The sequence below is a fragment of the Petromyzon marinus genome, chromosome 6, assembly GCF_048934315.1.
Source record: "Petromyzon marinus isolate PM22_M1 ecotype Great Lakes invasive population chromosome 6, UKy_Petmar_22M1.pri1.0, whole genome shotgun sequence".
NCBI lineage: Eukaryota > Metazoa > Chordata > Hyperoartia > Petromyzontiformes > Petromyzontidae > Petromyzon > Petromyzon marinus.
The window spans coordinates 12,044,618-12,068,531 of record NC_133672.1 but is presented as its reverse complement, the minus strand read 5'-3'; the positions used below and the strand labels follow the sequence as shown (position 1 = coordinate 12,068,531).

At 44.7% G+C, this 23,914-nt stretch overlaps 1 protein-coding gene across 2 annotated transcripts in view; it reads left to right on the top strand.

The window, feature by feature from the left end:
- LOC116939491 (disheveled-associated activator of morphogenesis 2-like) overlaps positions 1 to 23,562 on the top strand; it is a 118,384-nt gene extending 94,822 nt beyond the window's left edge. For both annotated transcript variants that reach the window (XM_032947918.2, XM_032947917.2), the window contains 9 exons: positions 3,529 to 3,613; positions 5,975 to 6,081; positions 8,626 to 8,714; positions 10,628 to 10,796; positions 12,919 to 13,026; positions 13,609 to 13,669; positions 14,976 to 15,107; positions 17,512 to 17,682; positions 18,445 to 23,562. In XM_032947918.2, the coding sequence (XP_032803809.1) occupies positions 3,529 to 3,613; positions 5,975 to 6,081; positions 8,626 to 8,714; positions 10,628 to 10,796; positions 12,919 to 13,026; positions 13,609 to 13,669; positions 14,976 to 15,107; positions 17,512 to 17,682; positions 18,445 to 18,654 (1,132 nt within the window). In that variant the 3' untranslated portion in view covers positions 18,655 to 23,562. The remainder of the gene's footprint in view (positions 1 to 3,528; positions 3,614 to 5,974; positions 6,082 to 8,625; positions 8,715 to 10,627; positions 10,797 to 12,918; positions 13,027 to 13,608; positions 13,670 to 14,975; positions 15,108 to 17,511; positions 17,683 to 18,444) is intronic.
- Positions 23,563 to 23,914: the final 352 nt, after the last annotated feature.

Sequence of the window (23,914 nt, the reverse complement as noted above, 5' to 3'; positions counted from 1 at the left end):
AACCATCTGTGCCACTGGAAGGGAGGTGATAGCCTCTTCAGAAATATCAGCTAAAGTTAAATTATTTATAAGCATAACAAGATAATTAACCAAACACTTACATATTTTCTATCATATGATTAGGATTATGTAGATTGAAAGTGGGTACCCTCAATATCCTGCTTAGGGCCCCCAATGGACGGGCACCACCACTGTGCATAGTTTTTAAAACTATTTGCTAGTTTCCATCTTTATGTAATACCAAAGGAAGCAGTGGACTTGTTTTTAAGGAAGCAATGTCAACATATTTCGTATGATCTTCTGCGTAAACTCTTCGTGCACTTGGGACTGATCTGGTGCTGGCAGCCAAACTTTGTGAAGCACTCAAGCCGTTAAAGTACAAATAATAAATAATATTGTTTTTTTGCAAATACAGACACTTTTGATTTAATTATATATTGGTCTTTTTTTTCCTCTCTCTCTCTCTCTCAAAATATTGAATTCACTTCCAAGAAAACATTTTGGACAGAGGCATTCACAAAAACACAGTGTGACGAGCCAACTTGTGACGATCATACATGGGTTCCTCATTGCCGACTTTTGAAACGACAGATTTCTCCCTGACGTGTGTTTTTTTTTGTGTGTGACACAAAGACGACGTGTGTTAGAGCAGGGAGAATGAGCAGGGTGCTGTGCTGCACGTGACGTTTCATGTGATGGCCCCGGCCCGGTCTGGCCTGGCCTGGCTACCGAGCTGCCTTGTGACACGACTCATGGGATGTTGGTTGCGCGGCAGCTTGGGGAGTCTGCTCACACGCCCAGCCCTGTTTGCACAAAGTGACCTTACAGAGGTCAACGCAGAGCCACTCTGTTCACACCTAGTGTGGCAGGAGGCATGGCTACAGTCGTCACTGATCCAGACTTGCGTTCTCTCCGGCCAGGTGGCTCTGTGGGCAGAGCACCATCATACTAACATTTGGAAGATTGCTATGATGATTACTGCTTTGTGCGACCTGCAGTCGATTGATCTTAGCTTATGATCGTGATATCTTTGTGCAACGTCAACAGTGGTTGTCCTATGAGAAGAATGGCTCCCACCACAGATGTGTCGAATTTCCACTACTGGCTCAGGACTACAAATTAAGTTGATTACCACTTAATTCGTTTGAGCATGGCGACACCTTGTGAATATTATTGTAAATAAAACTGCATTCAATCCTTGCATTTGTTTTACGTAACTTTACTGTTTAGCAGTTTTCAGTAATTGTTGTATGCTCTACAGTACGGAATCTGGCGCACATACAGAAATGTCACATTTGAATGAGACTTCAAACTCTTTGCCAACTCTGGGCTGCAGTGGCAGCTGCTACTTTTGTCCTGGTGAGATGTGGCCTTGCTGCTAGATGATGGCACAGTCACCGAGCAAATAGACTGCTGAAAATTATTTTCCGCAATTTTTTGTGGGAATTTATTTATATATATTCACGTATTTTTATTTTGTAATAAAAAATACTGTTCCTATTTTTATAATATGAAATACTGTAAAATGTATTTCTTTGTATATATTAAAAATACAAATTTACAGCCGATAATTTACCGACTATGGGATGAAGGCCTGGTTGTTTGACCATACTTCACCATGTTGGTCAGTGTGGGTTGGTAAAGGGAAGTATATCCTCTGTACGGTTATTAACATTATAACACAACTTTTGTTTACAAAGTGACCTTGTTTATTCTGCATACAAGGAGGCACTGTTTTGTAACTGCGAACATGACTCTTCTATGGGTATGAGTCCCATGACACGGAATGTATTGTGCTGTCCCTGCAGTCTGTCATGGGATTGTTAATATCCACATGCAGGCAAAACAGCCCATCACTCACACAGCAGCCTCAGCTCCCTGTGTCCTTCCATCATAGTTATCCATTACTGTCTCCAGTTTCTCATTGGTTTGCCCATTGATGTCAGGGGTCGGCAAACTGCAGCTCCGGAGCCGAATGCGCCTCTCTGGCTGCCCCCTTGCGTCTCTTTGGCTGCCCCTTTGCGCCTCTTTGGCTGCCCCCTTGCGGCTCTTTGGCTGCCCCTTTGCGCCTCTTTGGCTGCCCCCTTGCGGCTCTTTGGCTGCCCCCTTGCGATTCTTTGACTGCCCCTTGAGGCTCTTTGGCTGCCCCCTTGCGATTCTTTGGCTGCCCCTTGAGGCTCTTTGGCTTCCCCCTTGCAGCTCTTTGGCTGCCCCCTTGCGCCTCTTTGGCTGCCCCCTTGCAGCTCTTTGGCTGCCCCCTTGCAGCTATTTGGCTTCCCCCTTGTGGCTCTTTGGCTGCCCCCTTGCGGCTCTTTGGCTGCCCCCTTGCGGCTCTTTGGCTGCCCCTTGCGGCTCTTTGGCTGCCCCCTTGCGCCTCTTTGGCTGCCCCCTTGTGGCTCTTTGGCTTTCCCCTTCCGACTCTTTGGCTGCCCCCTTGCGCCTCTTTGGCTGCCCCCTTGCGGCTCTTTGGCTGCCCCCTTGCGCCTCTTTGGCTACCCCCTTGTGGGTAGCTATTTTTTTGAATAATTTTTGTTGTTACTTTATTTGGTTCTTTACACTCTAAAGTGTCGGACAGGCAGTCCCTGCTTTTATGACGTTACAATAGGTTCCTGGAAACCCCGTAGTAAATCAGACCCTGCATTCCCATAGACGCAACGTTACTGTCTTTGTGACAACAAAATGTACAGTCAAACTGTAGAATAACTCGGGGGGGGGGAATAATAACTCAGGCGGAAAAAAACGAAATAGATGCAGTTTATTCCATCACCTATTTTGTTTAATGAAGTCCGATGTGTTAGTCATCTGCTGTATACCTGTTGTGTTTCTCTGTACAAGTAGCTCTGCGTGTGATGCGACTCACAAAGTATTTTGGTCAAAGACAAAAAAACAAAAAAATGCCTCTTGTACTTCGAAAGGTTGCCGACCCCCCGTTATATGTGAATATAAATATCCAAATATATATAGTAACTATATTCGGGTTTGTGCCATGGTGTAATGGTGAGCACATTTGATTTGCAATCCAGAGGTTCCCAGTGCGATCTTCTGGCACGGCAAATGAAGTTTCCTTTAATATCTCTGCCTCTGTCCAACCAGAATTATAAATGGGTACACCACAGTCAGTCGGCAGCTAACGTGGGGTGGGGTGAAGTGGGGCTACTGTCACTTCTTCTGAAACGCCTGTTCAGTGTGGAAGAGTAAGTCAAATACATGTGAAGGGGCTCCTCTTGAGCTCTCTCCAGTACAGGCCGTTCCACTAGCAGTGGCTTGAGCAAGAACTTGCAGGGCTGCTTCTTTACATTTTTAATCTGGCAGTTTTGAATATCACAACTTAATTTGCTGGAATATTTTGTAGTGGTAATGTTTTTGGTAAAAAAAAGCACACGTGTCTTCACAAATCACTGTAAATAGTGGATTTAAAAATCCATAGTGTGTTGTATGTGCTCTAGTACTTTTAACTGTATTAAGCAGCAGTTAAATATAGCTGGGAGGTTATGCTGTTCACAAGGCTAATGTGTTGTTGTCCTTAAGGCTGAAGATGTCCAATGAGGAGATAAAGCGAGCGCTGATGAGGATGGATGAGCAAGAGGAACTGCCCAAAGATATGCTGGAGCAGGTTTGTATTTACATTGCCAACATGCGTATCGGTATTTAAGTTCTACAACAGTGTCCAAATAATCACTGTAACCATCATAGATGTGTAATATGCTCTGTCGCCGTTATCATCATCGCCATCAATCACCATGTACCTTCATGTTGGTCTGGAGCCGTTCTTTCATTATCTTTATGCGTGGATGTCCGGCCAAAGCAATATCTTGGCGCAGCGTCTGTCCCAAGGGACATTTCTGAATTTCACATCAAATTGGCACAAAACGAGGTTGATACCAAGTGCAAGGCCATGAACCCCCTCCCCGCCATGTGCTGTCAAGCATTGACACCATGGCACGTTCCACATAGAGCTCCTGGGGAAATTCCTGCAATCCCAGTCCTCCCAGTGTCAGGAAGCCCTCCCCTACCTCCTTGTCCTGTCTTTACCCATTGCTGGATTCATCTCCTTAAATGTTAAGCTGTCTTCGGAGGTGTCTCAAGTGACGTAACTTAGCATCGAATTCCTGCAAGCCATCATCTTAAGCCTCGCTAAAGTTGAGAATAACCATTATAAACAACCGGGGCTCTTTGTGGAATCTAAAAAAAACCCTCAAAATAATGTTGGTGCAAGTGGTTAATCAATCACCCATGTGTGTACATTTAGTTCCTCGCTGGGGTACGTGGACCCCGCGTGTGTTAACTAGAAGCTAAACTGACCACAAAACCTTTTTGAAAGTAAGTGGGGCAAAGCACTGCAGGGTAGAATCCCATGTTTGTTTCTGTGGATAACCAAAGTGTGCTTCATGTCCTGTACATTTTTATATATCTTTAATAGATAACGGTGCACACACATATATATGAAAAGCATATGTTTAAATAGGCAGAAAGTAAGAATCAACATTTGTGGCCATGTGGTCTTTTTGAGTGTGTCATGGAACCCGACATGTGTATTTCTCTGTGGGAGGCAAAATACAAATGGCACTGATGGGGTTGACCAGAGGCACCATGTGGTACAGATTCGAAATCATCTAATTGTGCCCATGCAGCGCTCCGTTTTACACGGCTGTAGACAAACAAATGAAGCCGCATGGCTCCTTTTGCTTGGAGTCTGGATGCTGAAAGTTTACTCGAGCATCGTGCGGAGGCTTAAATGCTTTAGGTTTTTATCAAGCTGTTCCTTGGACCGTTTATGTAACCAAATTCTTGGCAAGCTCCCGCCATTAAAAAAAATACTGACGGTTTCCTCTTACTGAAGCCCTCCCATCCGATAAAGCTAAAAACTTAGCACATTTTTTAGAAAGCCATATAAATTTTAAGATTGGCCCATTTCCAAGAAATTCTTTTTGAGAAAAACATTTTTTTTGTCCTTTTTTTATACGAATAATCTGTGCTTTAGTTGTCAAACATGAATATCTGCACACTAGGTCACTTTGAGCGTATGTTGGTTATTATTTAAAGGACAGATGGTTGGGCATGCAAGTGGGGGTAACCTCAACTTAAGCTAAGAGAAAGATTAGAACGAGTATTGTTCATCAGTGCTTGGAAAAAATGTTGGCTCACAGTTTAAGATAACTTGTGGGGAATATGATGAAGTTGGTTAGACCACAGGACACTGCATAACAAATTACTTGGCTGTTGTGTTTTTTGTTAACTTCTGGAATTAAGCCATGGAAAATTCATATTTGTACACAATTGTGAAGTTAAAAGCAAAACCAAAACGATGTGTTATCCAAAGCCACGTGGAATACAACTCAGAATTATTTTCTAAATCGAAACTGCTTTGTTGTAAAACATTAGTGATAAAATTCAGCCTTGGTGACATTGCCATTACAGTATTCAGTTGACAAATCAGAAGGTTCTGAGTTCTACTTCCTGTCGGAGGTCCCTTCAGCCCATTATCAACTCCAGTGTCGTTAACACAAGCACTGCTGTGAGAGTGGTTGACCGTGCATATAGTGGCCTCTCTCATGGAAATATGGAATTTACACCACTGTCTTAGGGACACCAATGAACACATGCACATGCGTCTTTGAGATAGAAGACACCTTGAATCCTTCACTCGCAATGTAGTTAATAGGCATGTCGTCATTCACCCCCCACGATTAAATTGCATTATTCATTGTAACAATTTAATTTAATACTCAAATTTTTAAGTGTTTTCTGTCTAGTCTGTGCAGTGTTATTCACTTCCTGAGCTGAAACATAACACGAGCATGTAATTTGTGTGAAATTCACACGAACCATTAAATAATCGCGTCTCGTACGGTTTGTGCTGCGTGCACCATAAGGCATAGTTTTCGCGTTTCTACGCTCCGATCATTGCGAGTCTACTGAGTTAACTCTCCCGTGTGTCATCAATGTCTCTGTGCCGCCGCCATCGCCTTCACAGCTGCTCAAGTTTGTGCCGGAGAAGAGCGACGTGGACGTGCTGGAGGAGCACCGGCACGAGATCGAGCGCATGGCCCGCGCCGACCGCTTTCTCTTTGACATGAGCAGGTGAGCACCGAGCGAACGGCACACCAACCACGCCGAGCGGCGCACCAACCACGCCGAGCAGCACACCAACCACGCCAAGCGGCACACCAACCACGCCGAGCAGCACACCAACCACGCCGAGCGGCACACCAACCACGCCGAGCCGCTCACCAACCACGCCGAGCGGCACACCAACCACGCCGAGCAGCACACCAACCACGCCGAGCGGCACACCAACCACGCCGAGCCGCTCACCAACCACGCCGAGCAGCACACCAACCACGCCGAGCGGCACACCAACCACACCGAGCAGCACACCAACCACGCCGAGCAGCACACCAACCACGCCGAGCGATGCACCAACCACGCCGAGCAGCACACCAACCACGCCGAGCGACACACCAACCACGCCGAGCGACACACCAACCACGCCGAGCAGCACACCAACCACGCCGAGCGATGCACCAACCACGCCGAGCAGCACACCAACCACGCCGAGCGACACACCAACCACGCCGAGCGACGCACCAACCACGCCGAGCGGCACACCAACCACGCCGAGCAGCACACCAACCACGCCGAGCGGCACACCAACCACGCCGAGCGACACACCAACCACGCCGAGCGATGCACCAACCACGCCGAGCGGCACACCAACCACGCCGAGCGATGCACCAACCACACCAAGCGGCACACCAACCACGCCAAGTGGCACACCAACCACGCCGAGCGGCACACCAACCACACCGAGCGGCGCACCAACCACGCCGAGCGGCACATCCGCCACACCGGCGCTTATTTGATGTATTTTTCCGTGCATTTCTTTACTCCCAGTAGAGCTGAAGGTCGCTTCAGTTTTTAAGCTGTAGTTTTCTCAGCCTAAATCTGCCATGAGTCTTCGAATACATTTTACAATCTATAACACTTATGACGCACATGCTGTTGGAAACACAAAAAATAAACAATTAAGTTAACATCTGCGATTGCCTAGGCTTACTGTAGATCACCATGCAGGAAAACAAGCATGTCAATTGAATAGCACGGCTATTCCGTCAGAATTGTAATTATTCTGTTATCACAAATATTTCGCCAGAAAATGCCATATTTAAAAAATGAACAACTACTTGAAGATATTTTGCAATGCAGAAGATACGTATATCGTGGGCCCTTGTATCATACAATACATCGTAGTATCGTCGCCACATCAAGGCAACTATAACGTGCTCCCATCACACCGGTGGTTATTGGGTAGATTACAAAGAGGATCTGGAAAATTCACACCCCCCCTCTCTCCCCTGATTCGTCACGTATTAGAGGAGCTCCACTGTACGGTAATTGTGCTATAAAATCTACACACCGACTGGCTATTGACTCCGAAGTGAGCCCACTGTATATATTTGAAGTTTTCTACATCGGCATAATCTACGTATCTCCCCCCCCCCCACCCCCCGTTCCTTCTAAATCTACGTGCTCCGCTGGCTATTGTCACCGTACTGGAAAATGAGCACTCAAAAATAACGTGAATTTGGTCAGAAAATGTTGTGGGGGGGTGGCGGGGTGGGGTGGGATGGGAGGGTGTTCGGCTGTCGGTAGTTGACGTGGAGGCACTGCTGCTATGCTGGGCGGTAGCCGTGAAGGCGTCTTCTTGATCTCAGCAGGGGAGAGCCCCCTTTTGATGCCGAGTGGAGGTGGGGGGTGGCTGCTTTTGGCCAGGCTGCTGGCAATGGAGTTTGTGTGTGTGTGGGGTCTGTTTGTGGCCTCTGTGGACTAAACACCGCACGCCACAGTCGCGCGCGCGTACGCACACACGAGGATTTATACGGTCTGTTAATGTAGCGACAAGGACGAATCGGCCAATGCAATATAAGTCAATAAATACCGGATTACGAATACGCCTGCATTGTATTAAACATCCAGTCGAGCTGCATGTTTTGTACCCAATTTATTTCACATTTTGTGCCATAGAACTCGGTGTGTTGCGTTTCACCTTTTTAATTAATATTTCAAATTGTAAATGGTGCCTGGATTATGATTATTATCAAATTCTTATTAAATAGCTGCGAATTTTCCTTCTCAGTGGGGGTAGAACATCTTTGTTTTATACACATGTGTATACACTTCTTTTTTTTACTGGTGGTGAGGGGGTGTGCAAAGAGTGGAGGGGATATGGTTGGGACCTGGACCGTTTGAGGGCCAGGGGATTTTTTGTTGGGAGGAAATCGTTTCCGCTTTATGATCGGAAGTCAATAGTTACCACGCTAATGATCTCGGATTGTCGTCTCTGTATCCGGACTTGGAAGCTCTGAGAAGTTTCCCTGCGATGTGTGGTGATGAACCATGTTATTGGCGACCGTGTTTGCGCGCGTGTGTGCCATTGGGCGTTATTGTGGCTGCTAGTGTAAAAATTCCCCGCTTTTGTGCGCTATTTGTAACTAATTATATGGATCTGTCCACACCAGTACAATTCTGTATTCACTAATGGATTTCTGTTTATACGCCTTATATGTTGTTGTACTTTATGTGTACGTGCACGTACGTGTTCGTGTGTGTCCGTCTGACAAACAGGATTCCTCATTACCAGCAACGGTTACAGGCGCTTTTCTTCAAAAAGAAGTTTGCCGAGCGACTTGGGGAGTGCAAACCGAAGGTGGAAGGTGAGACACAAACATTTTCCGGAGGCTCGCGCTCACTTTAGCGTGGCAGAAGTGACGTCATGTGATTCATGGTGCGGCTTGTACTCTAAAGCCTCATTTTTTTTTAAAAACTGCTTTTTGTGTTTAGTTTGTTTTCCTTCCCCCCGCACCTCCGATTAGCACGGTTAGCTACGTACGGTGTGAGAGAAGTTCAACAAACATACAAGCTCGCTGTGAGATAACCCCATGTATTGTATTGCATGCGTTTCCTCCCTCCTCTTGGCCATCCGTACTGCTGAGACCTTCCCCTGTTCAAGTTCTTCAGGCTCAAGACTTTCCTCTTCTCGCTGTGACTGCCTGTCTGTCTCCATGAAGCGCCTTCATTCACTCTCTTGCCACACTGTCTGCTCATGTCCTGCTTTGCCCTGTAGTCATGAATCTTTTATTCCTTGTCTTCCAAAGATACAGCTCTTTAAAATATCCTTCGCTGATCTTACGAATTTAGTGGCTTCCATCCCCCCCCAGCCCCTACTGCCCCCCTCTCCCCTACCTGCAGTTTCCCTTTTTATAAGTGGTTGGAAGAATACTTTGATGAGAGTGGCTACGCCTCTTCGAGCTTCGCTCATTCAAAGCGACATTGATTCTGTATCGATCTGTTGTGCTCAGTGCTTGTTGTTGATGGATAGAAATATAATTGACCCAAAAAAATTGTCCTCAAACAAGTCGTGGGGAGCATAGGGGTGTATGCTCCATCACGCCCAATTTGTTGCATCTTGTATTATTTATAAATCCATGATTGTATTGTATTATGTGCACATTTACTGGGTTTAAATGAGTTACGGATGAAAAATGAAGAAAAATTACCAATATTTTTTAGCGTGGTTATAAACACTGCATGTCTGGCAAAATAAATGTAAATTTAGTCTAGTGAAATTGACTTTTTTTATTACGTATCTCAGAGGGCACGTATGGAATTCTCTGAGCATTCCATTGACCTTCACGCCATCGTTTAATTATATCTCTGTATTCATGGTGGCGAGTGCAGAGAAAGCGGTGTAATGAGCTTAGGGCCAACAGTATCCTTCATCCAACCTTCACATCGTAGCCACTCAATTGTCTGATAACACGGCACGGATATTTTTTCCATTACGAGTCTTGTGCGACCCGGTGCTTGTGTTCTTGTCAAGGCCTTATGCCTTCCCGTGTGTGGCGCGCACAATATAAATGGGAACACCACAATCGATCAGGAGGTGGCATGTGGCGGGGTAAAGTGTGGGTAGCGCCACCTCTTCCAAGGCCAGTGTAGAAGATTAGGGAAAATAACCTGGAGACTAATCTAGAGCAGCCCTTCTGCTGCCATTGTCATGAGCAAGACATTTCATGGCTGCATCTTTACCTTTATATATATAAAAAAACAATTTATCAGCGTGTGTTCGAGGGTGCATCTCTGCTTGTGCCTCTCCAGCCCCATAGCATCAGCAGGAGGTTGGAGGAGGCCGACATTATTACAGTGTCATAATGACTGTGTCCCACAAGCTTGAATGACTGCTCACACATACATACATACACATGCTGACTGATTTTCTTCAGTATCCTTTTGATTTGCACGCCTCATTTGATGTGCAAACCGTATTGGTTGGGAGGAGGCTGGTCAAAACGCAAAATTTAGCACAATTAAACGATGGCGGCTGCATCCGTTCCTTGTGTACGCAGCGGGTGAGAGCCAAAGCAGAATTCACGGGAGACAAAACAAACTCATACCGTTACTCATTCTGTTCAGCATTTATCATTTGTTTAGAGTTTGTTCAACACTGTGTCGTGTGCCGGGTCTGAGGCTCACTGCTATCACTGGTGCCACGCCCGTACCGGGTCTGAAGCTCACTGCTACCACTGGTGCCACGCCCCGCTGCCTCCCCTTCCTTGCACATCTGTAGCCATCCTACTGGCGTCACGCGAGGTGTCAAGAAGCCGGCGCCTCCGGCAGCTGCTGGAGCTGGTGCTGGCGCTGGGGAACTACATGAACAAGGGCCAGCGAGGCAACGCCTACGGATTCAAGATTTCGAGCCTCAACAAGATCGCCGACACCAAGTCCAGCACCGACAAGTGAGCACTCCCGAGCCTTCGGTACCGTAACAAAATATACAGGGTGGTCCACGTACAGATGCTCCACTCATTTCCAATGTGACTTGTAAAGTTCTAATCGGCATGTGAATTTGATATTGTGAGAGCGATGGCTTTGTGTCTCGCATAGGGGAGTGCCCAAAAAATGTAATTGGTGCATTGCGATTGCTGGGAGACGTGCAGAGGCATTAAAATGAAGTGTTGATTTCTCTATAATCTTTTCCATATTCCTTTCGTGGGATATCAATGAATGGATCACCCTGTATAATAATTATAATTAATGCTGATTTAAAGCTTTCGTGACTGCAGGGATACATATTCTTGGTTCTGTCGGTAAAGTCACGTAGAAGAGAAACAATAAAATAATACAAATATAAAATTAAAAAAATTCTCACGACGTTTCGACTGCAACACAAGCAATCTTCATCAGGTGTGCTGTGGTTTTCACACCTGATGATGATTGCTTGTGTTGCAGTCGAAACGTCGTGAGAATTTTGTTTCATATTTTTTTTATTTTATTGTTTCCCTTCTACGTGACTTTACCGAAAGTACCAAGAATATATAATAATGCTCTTTATTGGTTTATAAAATCCTCACCGAGTCTTAATTATTACTTTCAGGAGAGTCCTGTATTGGTAAGTTTGGCCAATTTCTTAATAAAGCGTTGGACGTCTTTGTGGGAGGAAGCTAGAGTACCTGGGGAAAATTCACCACGCATATGAGGGTCTAAACACTTCTGGCCACCTTGTAGCCCGAGCCTGTGACTACTGGCATTCCCAGGCTGTATCCTATACCAGTACTAACCAGGCTCAAAATCCCTGCTTAGCTTCCGAGATCTGTCGCGGTCGATCGCATTCAGGGTGATTTGGCCTCTCTTAGTTGAACTCTCTTAGTTGAACTCTTTAATGAAACACTGGTTATCCTGTACATTTCTACTTCAGCTTCTTTCAACTTCTAACTGTATAAGCAATTTACCTAAAATGGTATCCTCATGTTAGAAAAATGTGCACTTCACATGATCAAAGCTTTAGACCACATGAAAAAAACCCCGCCCTACTTCTCCAAACATGGACCCTGAAGGTTTGCCAGGCGCCAAGCATGGCTCACTTCATCTGACACGAATTTCCATTGCTGGCTGCTTGGGTCCCCGCATAGGCCTACATGAGTCTGAAAGAGTAAACAATAAGATTAACAATGCATCAATTCATGTTACCTCTCCGTCAGCCTCGGCTGACATGCTCATACCGCCCGAGCCAGTGTTTTGTGGAACGTACTTATGCCTCTTCTAATGATGCTATTTGTCTGAGCGAGTTTATGCCTCGGCGTTGATGCTTGTATTGAATTTCCCTCCGGTGGCTAAGAAAGCTGGGTGATGAGCGTGTCGGGGCAAGGGGAGACATTGCTATTATTGCGAGCTAGGTTTGGTGAAAATTTATGAACGTGAAATAAAAGAGAGATCCATTGTACGTGTGAGTACGCGCGTAATGCTTGGCTGTTAAACAGATTCATGGGTTTCATGTCCCTCTATTTATGAATGTTACATTAAGTTAAATTAGGTGTCGTGTTTTGTAGTAAATGAAATTTATACACGTTTCATTTCTTGTTCCACTTTGGGTTTACTTGGTTCCAAGAAGAGAGAGCTACATTTTTATATTTTTACTATCACCTAATATCTGATGGCAGATTTAAGTTTGTCAGTTTGCATATTTCCATATGGCATTGTCAATCCTGTTCTGAGCAGGGTCTTCCATTGTAAACAGAGGCTGAAAATTACAACTCAACTGAAATATTTGATGTCGGTAATTTAATAAGTCTGTAAAGCCTTTAAGCATTGCCAACAAATATTGTGTGAGACAAAGAGTCGGTTGCCGTAATATAGTACAGTTTGCTTGAATAAAGGGAAAAAAAGTGACTTTTATTACACTTTATTTCTCATCTGGCAGCAAAGGGCATTCAAATCGTCTCGTGAAATCCGAGTGGGTTTCATGCGCCGCCGATGCTCAATCCGCACTCTTCAGTGCATCGACCTTTCACATCAAAGGTGGTGGTGGTGGCGGCGGCAGCGGCACCCACGTGACCCCCCCCACCCCACTGTGTGTGGCAGGAACATCAACCTGCTGCACTACCTCATCATCGTGGTGGAGAAGAAGTTCCCGGACGTGCTGGGCATATCTGATGACCTGCAGCACGTGCCCGAGGCCGCCAAAGTCAAGTGAGTCGCCACGTGGTCACGGACCATGCTGCGTTTGTGTAGTCGCTCAACGCTGCTGCAGCGTGTTACGTCGCTTAAACGGGGTAGTGGGCGGGAGGAGGGTGGCATACACAAGCTCAGGGGGAGGGAACAACCCCATCAATGTTGGCGGCGGTTCATCACATGGCTGCCTTCCCCCACTTGCCTGTGGTTCCTTGCAGCATCTTTGAGTCGTTCTTTCTCTACGAGAATGAGCGAACAAGTCTGACTGAAACGTTCAACAATGTTTAAACGAACATTAAATGCTCAGCATAATGAGTGATGATATTGATCTGCTTTTGTTTGTGACGCATTCTGCCCTGGCTCTCGCCCCGTGCGTATATGGTGAAACGCTACGACGCACATCTCTTCGTTGTACGAATATTTTGTGCAACCACTTTTTGACTTGATTATAAGAATTCAGCAGGGGGCTGAGACTTCTGCATGGGGGTTGGGTGGGAGGTGTGGGGGGGGGGCAGTTCCCCCAGACGCTCTGTAGATGCTTGGCCCCCACCAGAGTCCCACACAGATGTTGGTCTCACGTCAGTTGCCTGTCTTCCACAGCCTGACGGAGATGGAGAAGGAGATCAACAACATCAAGATTGGGCTGAAAGCTGTGGAAGCTGTAAGTGTGTCACAAGTAAAAGGGTTAATATTTTATTGTTGCAGAGATATTTAATAATTGTGTGACATCCGGAATGGACCCTGCCTCATCGTAACAGAAATGCTACATAAGCTGGAATTATTTTGCTCCAGTTCAATATCCCGGTGCTGCAGTTGAAACAAAGTATCTTGCATCCCCTCACCTGTTCACCGAGCAGTATGAATGGGTACACCAAAGTTAGTCGATAAACAGGTCGTGTGTGGTGGGGTAAAGTGTGGGGGCTCCCCACCTATTCCAAGATTTGTGAAAGAGTAGGCTACAGTACCACCGAGCGTGGCAATTCAGAGCTCTCGCGTGGAGGCATTTCTGCTGGCAGTGGCTCGAGTGAAAAAATTGCAGGGCTGCATCTTTACCTTTTACCGAGTGTGAATCATGCACACGACTCTTAAGATGTGTGCATCAGTAGAATGTAGTTTTTTCAATTAGAGGGCACTTAGCAAGCACCGTATTGTCACATCATCATTCGTAAGTGTATATAATCAATATTAATCTGCTCCATATACTCTATTTTTACTTTAATGGGTCACTATTTAGTTTGGTCTGTGCTAGGTCTACAGGTACATCGCTACCACCAATGTGAATCCTTACTAAACATGCATCCACCGAATCGGTCCTCCCATAATGCCTTTGCATGTTGCGTGACATCACTACACTATGTGTATAATTCCTATGGCCTTGTTTTAAACCACCAACTTAAAATAGCCAATATTATGACTGTGTAAATCCAATTTTGTGCATATTATTGCTCTCATTTGTTTTCAGCCTCCACGTAGTTTTCTGTCTGGCAAATTTCTCATCATTTACAGAAAGCATTGGAATCGGTTTTTTTGCATGAATCCTGCTGTATGCCCCGTTTGGAGACAGTGCAGCCAGACTGTATGAAGTCATCTCCGCATGGCTTACGACCCGTGGTGGCACTTTGCATAAAGTAACTAAGCAATAATGTAGGCGCCCATGCAGCTCGTGGGGCCTCTGATTAATAAAAAAAGGTTAATAAAATATCAGCTCTAGCTCCAGATCATATTAAAATTACTTTAATTGTAAACAATCGACTACCTTAATTGTGTCAAACAACTGTGATATAAATAAGTAATATAGCCTGCCCAGCGTGTCTCACCCAAATATAATTTGTGGGCTTGCAACACCACTGACAACAATAACAACGTTTTACACAGTACCCCCTGCGAGGCTCACATTGAAATCTCGCTGTGAACTATTTTATTTAACATCCCGTGTGTCTCTCCCGCCTCTGCGCGGGTGTGCACAGGAGCTGGAGTTCCAACGGACGCACGCCTCGGCCATCGGCGATCGCTTCATCTCCGTCATGAGCGACTTCATCACTGTGGCAAGCTTCAGCTTCTCTGAGCTGGAGGATTTGCTGAGTGAGGCCAAGGAGAAGGTAAGATCAGCGCAGACTCTGCCATTCCCCTTTCCTTCCTCCCATTTCCCTGACTCACATTGTCATCCATATTTCACCGCTTATTGATGATGATCGAACCACCACTGGGTTGAAAGCCTCCCAAAATCGTCACATAAGTCCCTGCTCTGATCTACCAATGACCTCGAATATATTCATTGAGAAATGAAGCCCTCCATCTATTAATTTAAAGAAAGAAGGATGAAGAATGTGGTTGATGGGTCGTTCATGATCATCATCATCATCCATGACCAATGCACTGCTGGATGAAGGCCTCCCCAAGTCATAGCCATTTCCCACTATCTCACAATCAAACAATCCCCATCTAGCTCCTGCACACGAGCCGGTTTCATAGCCCCGTCTCCACAATGTGCATCTTCATGCGTCTTTGTCATTAGCTCCTTCATCTTCATAATCTCCAACTCCTAAACCTCCTTACTTCCTCGTGATGACAACCACATTCCTTTCTCGCACTCTTACCATCTACCCAGGCTGCAGAGGGTTAATGATTTTGCTCGGGAGGCAAATGTATCTTGTTTAAAGTCTTTTTTATTCTTAGTTTTGGATATTGCTCTTTCGGCAGCCGCTAATATCTGTTGCCACATCAGATTTATGATACATTTAGACATTCGTGGATATACTTGGTGAGATGAAATTTCTATACAGTAACTTTTCTTAGAATGTATTTACTGTCTTGGTTTTCAAGGAACTAAAAAATGCGGCTCGTAAAAGAAGGAACGTGGCCAAGCAAATAGTTAAAGAAAAAAATTAAATATAGCACGGATTAGCAAATGGGCCCGACTTCAGCAGCCAACAGCTGCAAAATCTAAAAACAAATCCTAACAGAGAAGACAGCGAGACCTCTTCACCGGACACGGGAAACACAACATCACCCCCTCCTACTACCAATGTTGGCCTTTTCACGCCGTACACCAGCCGGGCAGCGCCCCGTGCACTCCCGGTCACTCTGCGGCTCAGCAGAAACCGCTTGCCAAAAAGCCTGTGTCTGGATATAGCATAAACATGTATGTTTTTATGATGGTAATATATAATTAGTTTGATTATCATGATGCACGACTGTTGTTGTTTTCATTTTTTGTCTTTGGGATGTGGGCATCGCAGGTAGGTGAGCATTTAATAGCCTTCCCTTTTGTTGTCAGGTTATGACTTCCCAGTGCCTGCCAATGGTCTTCCCAAATGTCTTTAATTCCTTACGTTTCATTCACTGCTTCTGTCCATTTGTGGCTTCCAAATTCATTGATTTCATCTCGAGATCTCTTTTGCTGACTTTCTTTGCTTCTTTTGCCGCTTGTCAGTATCCACTCTGGAGTTAATTTTGTCCATCGCTTGCAAGACTGCGTAATCATTTGTGAGTCAGCATTCCCAGGGTTACATTTTACAGTATGATTTAATGACTAGGGGTTAGATTTGTGGATTTCCAAAATTGCTTGTCTGCTTGTATAAAAAAATGTGGGTTTATTTTCGTCCTTATTTACGCGTTGTGGATATTTAATCGTGATAAAATACTTTTACAGCAATAAAATGCGAGAAGACACTTTTAAAACTGCTTTTTGGTGAAACATTCTCAAGAGCCACAGCCAAATTTGTACTGCAACTTGTAGTGCATTTGGGCAGTGATGTAGCCCAGCGGTAGAGCGTTCGCCACTTGTTGCAGAGGTTTGCGGTTTAAATACAGCAGCCATCCTGAATATTACCGTAATGATAAAATATGCACTGTTTCCTTCACAGTGGACGTTTCAGATCCCATGATAATATTCGCCAGAGTGGGCCATTGTGTGGTTGTCAGGGTCTAACATTTTCCAAAATGAGAAAATTACTCGCAAATTACTCCATTGAGATTACAGATAGCATCTTCTTTGGTTCTTTCGGTAAAGTCACGTAGAATGAGAATAAAATAATAAGATAGCAATTATCTCCCACCTACCGGCAGACGAATGCTCCAGGTCACTCTTGCAAATGGTCACACTCATGCCCCATACCAGCCTGGTCTCATGCATTATCATGACATAATTGCATTATCATGGGACAATGCAAATGTTAACCAACGTAACAAAAAATATTCGTACAGTGTTTGGATTTTGGCCGCATGTAAACTTCCCAAAGGCCCTTTACTTAATGGGTCACATGGGTTGGTCAGTGAGTAATAGTTTTTGTTTAGGTTGTGAGTTAAAGTTAGCTGCTTGATTCCGTCTTGAGTTGGCACTTAGGGTGGCTTGTGAGATACACCGTTCTTGTTGTGTGGGTAATTGTAAAGGTGCAGTTCTGAAATAGCTCAGCTTGCGCCACTGGCTGGCAGAAGCACCTCGACCAGAGAGAGCTCTGTAGAGCCTCAATGGAAGAGTCATTCTCCCGGTTCTGTCTTCAGTTCAACAAGTCGGTGTCACACTTTGGAGAGGAAGGAGGGCGCACGCAGCCCGAGGAGTTCTTCGGAATGTTCGACGCGTTCCTCTCGGCGTTTGGCGACTCCCGGCTGGAGCTGGAGGCCATGCGGCGTCGCAAGGAGGAGGAGGAGCGGCGCGCACGCGTGGAGGCACAGGTAGCATCGTGCCACACACACACACCCACCGCCCTGCGCAGTCAGATACACGCCTCTCGCTCGCTCACAAATATCCCCCGTGTAGCCTGAAAACAGATTCTTGGGGAAAGTTCTGATAGGGAGCACCCGTTTAAGATGGTACGTTGCGTTACGGGGTATTGTGGCCAGCAACACACCCGCCCGCCTTTGTCTCCCCAGTGCTGATGTTTACATACTGCACCAGGTACATATTTATGGTTAAGTTGACCTAGTAGAGGCCCACGACCGGTTCGGATAATCGCCATTGATGTTAGCCGTCGCTGGGACTTGTATTCAAGTTTGTAGTGCAGTGTGCTACCACACTTTAACTCAAACAAACAAAGACATATACACACACAACACACACGTGTTCATGGAAATGTATCGCGCATGGACAGCATTAATGGGTTTTTGAAGGTAATTAACGTTATGATCCATATATTTTTTTCAAGGTGAAAGTGCAGTCCTGAAATTATTTGCAACATGCTCACGTCACTGCTGGCAGAAGAGCCTTCACTGGAGGGGTCTGTAGAGGGTATTCTTCAATGGTCCCCCACCCCTTCCAGATGCCCTGGAAGGGGTGGGAGTATGTACGTTTTTACCCCACCACATGTGACTTGATGATTGTATACTGTGGGATAGGTAAGGAATCGAGTAATTTAATTAAAGCTGTTGGCACTGAAGACTTCCCTACAGGCCATTGTCCACAGGGCTCACCCGCGCGTTGCGTGCGTTCGCTTGCAGCTGAAGGAGCAGCGTGAGCGGGAGCGGAGAGCCAAGAAAGCGCGGCAGGGCTCAACTGAGGAGGGCGGCGAGTTCGACGACCTGGTGTCGGCCTTGCGCTCCGGCGAGGTCTTCGACAAGGACCTCTCCAAGCTGAAGCGCAACCGCAAGCGCTCGGGGAACATCCTTCTGGATGCAAGCAGGGAGAGGCCTTTGGCCAAGCTCAGCTAAAGCTTGCTGCTAAGCTGGAGTGAGGCGGTGAATGTTATGGGCGGGATGAGCAAACAAAGGAAGCCTGCTGGCTTTAGCAGATTGACAAGGTGGGGGGCATGAGTGAACTGGAGGTTGAAGAGTGGATAAATAACTTTTCGATGTAAAGAATGAACCTGCAAGTCTGCCCAAGGCTGGCCTTTGAAATGATTGCAAGAGAATCCCTGGAAACAGCAGCCAGGGATGATTTTTGAAATGAGAACTGAAGAAGAAGCTGCAGGAAGGAATGGCCCCATTGCTGTCTAATGTAATCACCACCCTTTACCAATTCCTCTCACCCACCCTTCCAACTCAAGGTGATGGATGGTTGGACGCTGGACATATATGACCATGCTGCAGAAAAAGATCTTCAAAAAAGACACTTGAAAATTGATGGGAGGATATTGGCCGGCAGTATTTGCAACACAAACAATGAGCACAAAGATACTGTTGTACATCACTGCCTTTCAACGACACCCCGCTAACGCAAGTCTCATTATATGCATGAGCTCAGCCAAGACATTTCGCCAAATCCAATAGCCATTTGTGTAGCTTTGTACGTAAAGAAACCAGCGCCACGGTCTTCATCTGATAAGAGACTTGATCTGTTTAAACTGGGCAAGTACGACGACTCCCGAAGCAACAAAAAGCAAGATCGGATTTGCACGCATAAATAAATAAATTACAATAGAACGTTCCTCAAGTTTGTGGGCAAAATTCAAGCTTCATTTCCAAAAGGTTGCCAGCACGTCAGTCTGCATCAGGAAGGTTGCTCTTCACTGGTCCCACTGTCGACCACAGGACACTGTTAGCATTAATTAATTTTGGAAGCAAATTGACCCTCACTGTAAGGAGTCAAGTGTTTTCATTTAAGTCATCGCCACTTTATTACATTTTACACCAAAGAACTTTTGCAAAGATCAGTGTATTGGAAGTAAGCGTACAGTAGTTGAATTGACAATGTTATGTTCTCTATGAAAAATAATATTTATCTGCTAAAAGTATTTTAAGAGCTAAAGCATTAGAAGGATAACACTTATTTAAAAAGTGTGAAAGCCATGAAGAGAAGCCTTTGCACAAGGCCTCAACAAAACTGTTGGTTAACTCCATTTCACATGGGGCACATGCTTTTTTGTCTGTTACATTTCCATAAATGAGCAGGTGCATCCAGAGGTAATTGCTGTTTCTCAATCAAGAAAGGTGGTGTGTAAACATTTTCATTTGATAACAAGATATTCACAAACATGTGCTATGACAAGGGCTAGAATGTGCATACCTCCAGCACTGAATGGAGTATTGTTGGCAGCAATGCTGTAAGATTTACATTGTTTTTCTCCTGGTGCACAGGAGATTATATTTTAAATTTCAAACCCAGATTGCAAATGGACTTTGGTGTTGTGGAACCAATTCCACAACAAGTGGGTCAAGAGTAGCCTATTCAGGTGTCTGTGCCATGTCTGCTTTCTTGGGGAAAAATACATCTGACATAAAACAATAAAAAGCATCACTTGGCTTGAGGAATATGCTCTAGCCAGTCTTGGATGCAAGGCTGGGATCCAAGACACTGAGGTCGAGCCCGAAAGCCACAAGGCCGAGGTCAAGGCCAGGAGCCTTTTAAGTTGAGGCTGGTATCAAGGCCAGATCCTCTTGGCGGAGGCGAGTGTCAAGGCCGCTGCCTCTACACGACAAGTCCTGGAACCGAGGCCACACCACCGAGGCCAAGGTCAAAGATGAGAGCAGAGGAAATGTCCTCGAGCTGGCCTCGATTGGTCTCGAGAACCAAAGGCTGGCTCAAGTGCATTCCGATTGCTGTGTTTCGCTTGAGGCCAACAATCTCCTCCTGTTGACAGTGACACCATTGCACAGATGTTTTTTTTCCACTTCACTCGTTTGGGCTGCACAGCAACATTGCTCCACCGCTCACTCATCTCGCACCTCAGGATTCGAGAAGCCTGGAAATCTGTTTCTAGAGTAATAATAAATACTGTCAAATTAATGTTCTAAAGGTACTGGATTTACCTGAGCTAAAGTGCACTCTTAAGAAGGATTTTTTTTCTTTAAAGTTTGTATGTAAAGTGCGTGAATCTCAATTTATTTTAAATTTTTGTATAATCAGTACATTTAGAACACACGTTGAAATAGTTTTTATTTTTTCAACATAATTTGTATGTTTGAGTATATATTTTTCTGCAGCGATGTCAACATTCTCGATATAAAGATGTTTTCCTTAAGCATTGTAGTGGAAGCATGTATAGTGGTAGTTGGTGAGCGTGGACTAGCCTAATGGTGCCTTTTGTGTCACTGTGTATACACATAGCCAAACGCACGCACGCACTGCACGCACGCACACACTGAACGCACAACGGAGAATTCAGGAATAGTAAGTGCCTGTCCTCGTTAAACGACCACCAAATTTACAATTATTGATTGCAACACAACTTAGCAGGAGGCAAAAAAAATACCATGGTGGCAACAAACATTTGGAAAATTACAGCATCTAAAATATACATCGGCAAACGGTGAACAAAAAACACGACGTTCAATTTATGATTGTCATAACTCACGTAAATAATGGTCTTAATAGAAATGGCACAAGGGATGCTTTCAGGCGTGCCCTCGTCTCCGCCGAAAGGGTGCTTTGACTTCCTGAAAGCCTGCGCATGTGTTCCTGTTTTCATTTCATTAAGGGCAGTGACATATGCCGCAGAAGAAGAACGTGATTGAATTTTGCGTTAACTCCGTGTCGAGCTGGCTCGGCCGACAGAATGCGAGCATGTGCAGAATGATAACGATCTCTGTCCAATATCTTGTATTCATCTTTCCAACCACAGCACTTACAACACGGTGCCATATGCGTGTTGTGTGCTTAGCACGCTTTTTCATGTTGGATCAAGGAGATGCTTCTTTGCCAAATAGTAATTTAGCATTTTCACTCGCAGTGAAAGCTATGGCCAGTTATTTGCAGTTTAACTTTCAAAATAATGCCTTCGAATCAATTATATATGTCATAACTACGAAATTCCTAAAATAAGTATATATTTGATATTCGGAGCATTGCATGAAACAAGAATGCAGACAACTCACATTTGCCAAAATGTGAAAGGCGTGTGAATTATTAAATTATATCCTTAATTTAGAAATGTTACTTAAATGCCGAGTTATGACAAGCTGTTTAAAATTGTGTTCATTATTGCATACTCGTTGGAAAGGTAACAATTCGACTCAATATTAAATGGATAAAATGTATTAACATAACTTGAAAATTCATGAGAAGATTTATAGGACTCGAAGACACGTCCAGTCGACAAGTTTCGTCTGTGTGCATTTTTTCTATACAGTTGTTATAATCAGTATTTAAAAACAAAATGTGTCGAATGAATTTCATCTTGTCTTCATGCTCAAATGGAAATATGCCATTTTGGTTGACTGGCTGTAGTCACAAGTAATAACATTTAAATAAGAACAGTATTACAATAATGACATAAACACGTAATCCTAATTGTGCACATATATGTAATGTATAGCAAAAATAATATCGTGACATTTCAAAGTCAGAAAGGAGTGTAACTTTCACAGGCCTGTGTCAGGTGTGGTGGATTTTTGTTTTACTAATAGCAAACGCTTCTTATTGCATCCAAAGATAATCATTTAAAAAAAACATTTAAACCATACGTGAGGTCTAAACATTCAAACAATTTCAGATCTCATAGGGACTGCATTTCCTCAAGCTAAATCAATCCCTGGACCTCATGATAACTTAAAGTCACAGTTCACACGTTATCCTTGTTAAAATTGCATCTTTTTCTTGGTGCTGACTGGAGAAATCAAAGTGCAAAGTCAAGATTTGGCTTTGTGCACTGCAGTCATGCATAAAGCAAAATGATCACAGTACGTGGGTATTGTTGATCCTGGGACATTTTGGTGGTAAAATTCACTCTTTTCTTCATTGACATTGATCTGTGCATGTGGCAATGTTTCACCCCCCACTGTGTTGACAGACTGTCATCTGCAGTGGCTCGGTCTACAGTGCACCACTTTTCAGTGCCAAGCCACCTTGAGTAAACACAGGCCTGAATGGTGCTCTGTTCATGCACAAGTTGAGCTTTCGGCTTATCCAGCACTTCAGGACACTCTCTACTTTCTTGCATAATTTTGTGATCTGACTGTGGGTAAATGTTGCTCAGCTGAGCGATTGTCGTAAAATTAGACCTGAGCGATCGTCGTAAAATTAGACCTTTTAACATTGGATACTGCAAGCTTCAGATAGTGCTGAGTTTTGGATAATCCTTGTTCTTATACAGTCCATGTGTATAGAGGACAACCCCACTCCTGGCATTGAGAAGAATGACTGCGGCGCTGCTGTTGGGCTGTCGTATTTCTACTTAATGTATGAAAATCCTAAAACCATGTGTTGTCCACGTTTTAGCTCAGAGGCGCGTTAAAGGGGCTCAAACTTGTCATAATAAGACCAAACTGCTGCAAGTAATGGATGCATCTATAAGCACACATTGTGAATAGCTTTGCGTTTTATCAGTTACATTTGCATGACACTTTGGACGTTAGGATTAATATGCTTGTTATTAAAGTGTTGTAGTCTACACAGAACAAAAAAGTGGCTTCCAGCCAGACTGGCTTTAGTGAAAGTCTGGTTTGAACAAAAAATGTTTGTAGCATTTTACCTTTGGTCAAAAAGGTTATTTAAATGTTACGCTTTTGACTTAAAATTATATATAAACTGCCTTTGCTCTGTATTTTACAAGTTTATTATCTAGCAAATTTTGATTTTCGTATTTGATCGCCTTTGTAAATATCACTCTGTTATTTAACGCACTTAAGGCACAGACGCCCTAAACTCCCGTCAGCTTAATAAAGCCCTTGTACACAATTCAACTCTGGCTGCCTTTGGTCACATTTTGTCCGAGCATTCACGAGGACTGCTCATCTCTTCAGTTCCGACGATCGTCAGTCACGTCGGGCAGCTGCTCAACCACCGCGAGGCTCTCGCCACATGGAAAACAACCTTGCACTCCATCCAAACGTGCGTTTCATGCCTTTCATTTTTCCCAACAATTTTCACGTGCTGCGTTTTTCTAACTTAATACAAAGCGCGTATAAACATAGTCCCACTAGGGCTCCATTTTTTGGGTCCACATGTGAAGCAAAACCGAGCCAGCTTGGACTGTAAAGCGCGCGCGCCGCAGGTGTGTCCAATATAGTTAATGTGAATGGTATGAAGAGCCAT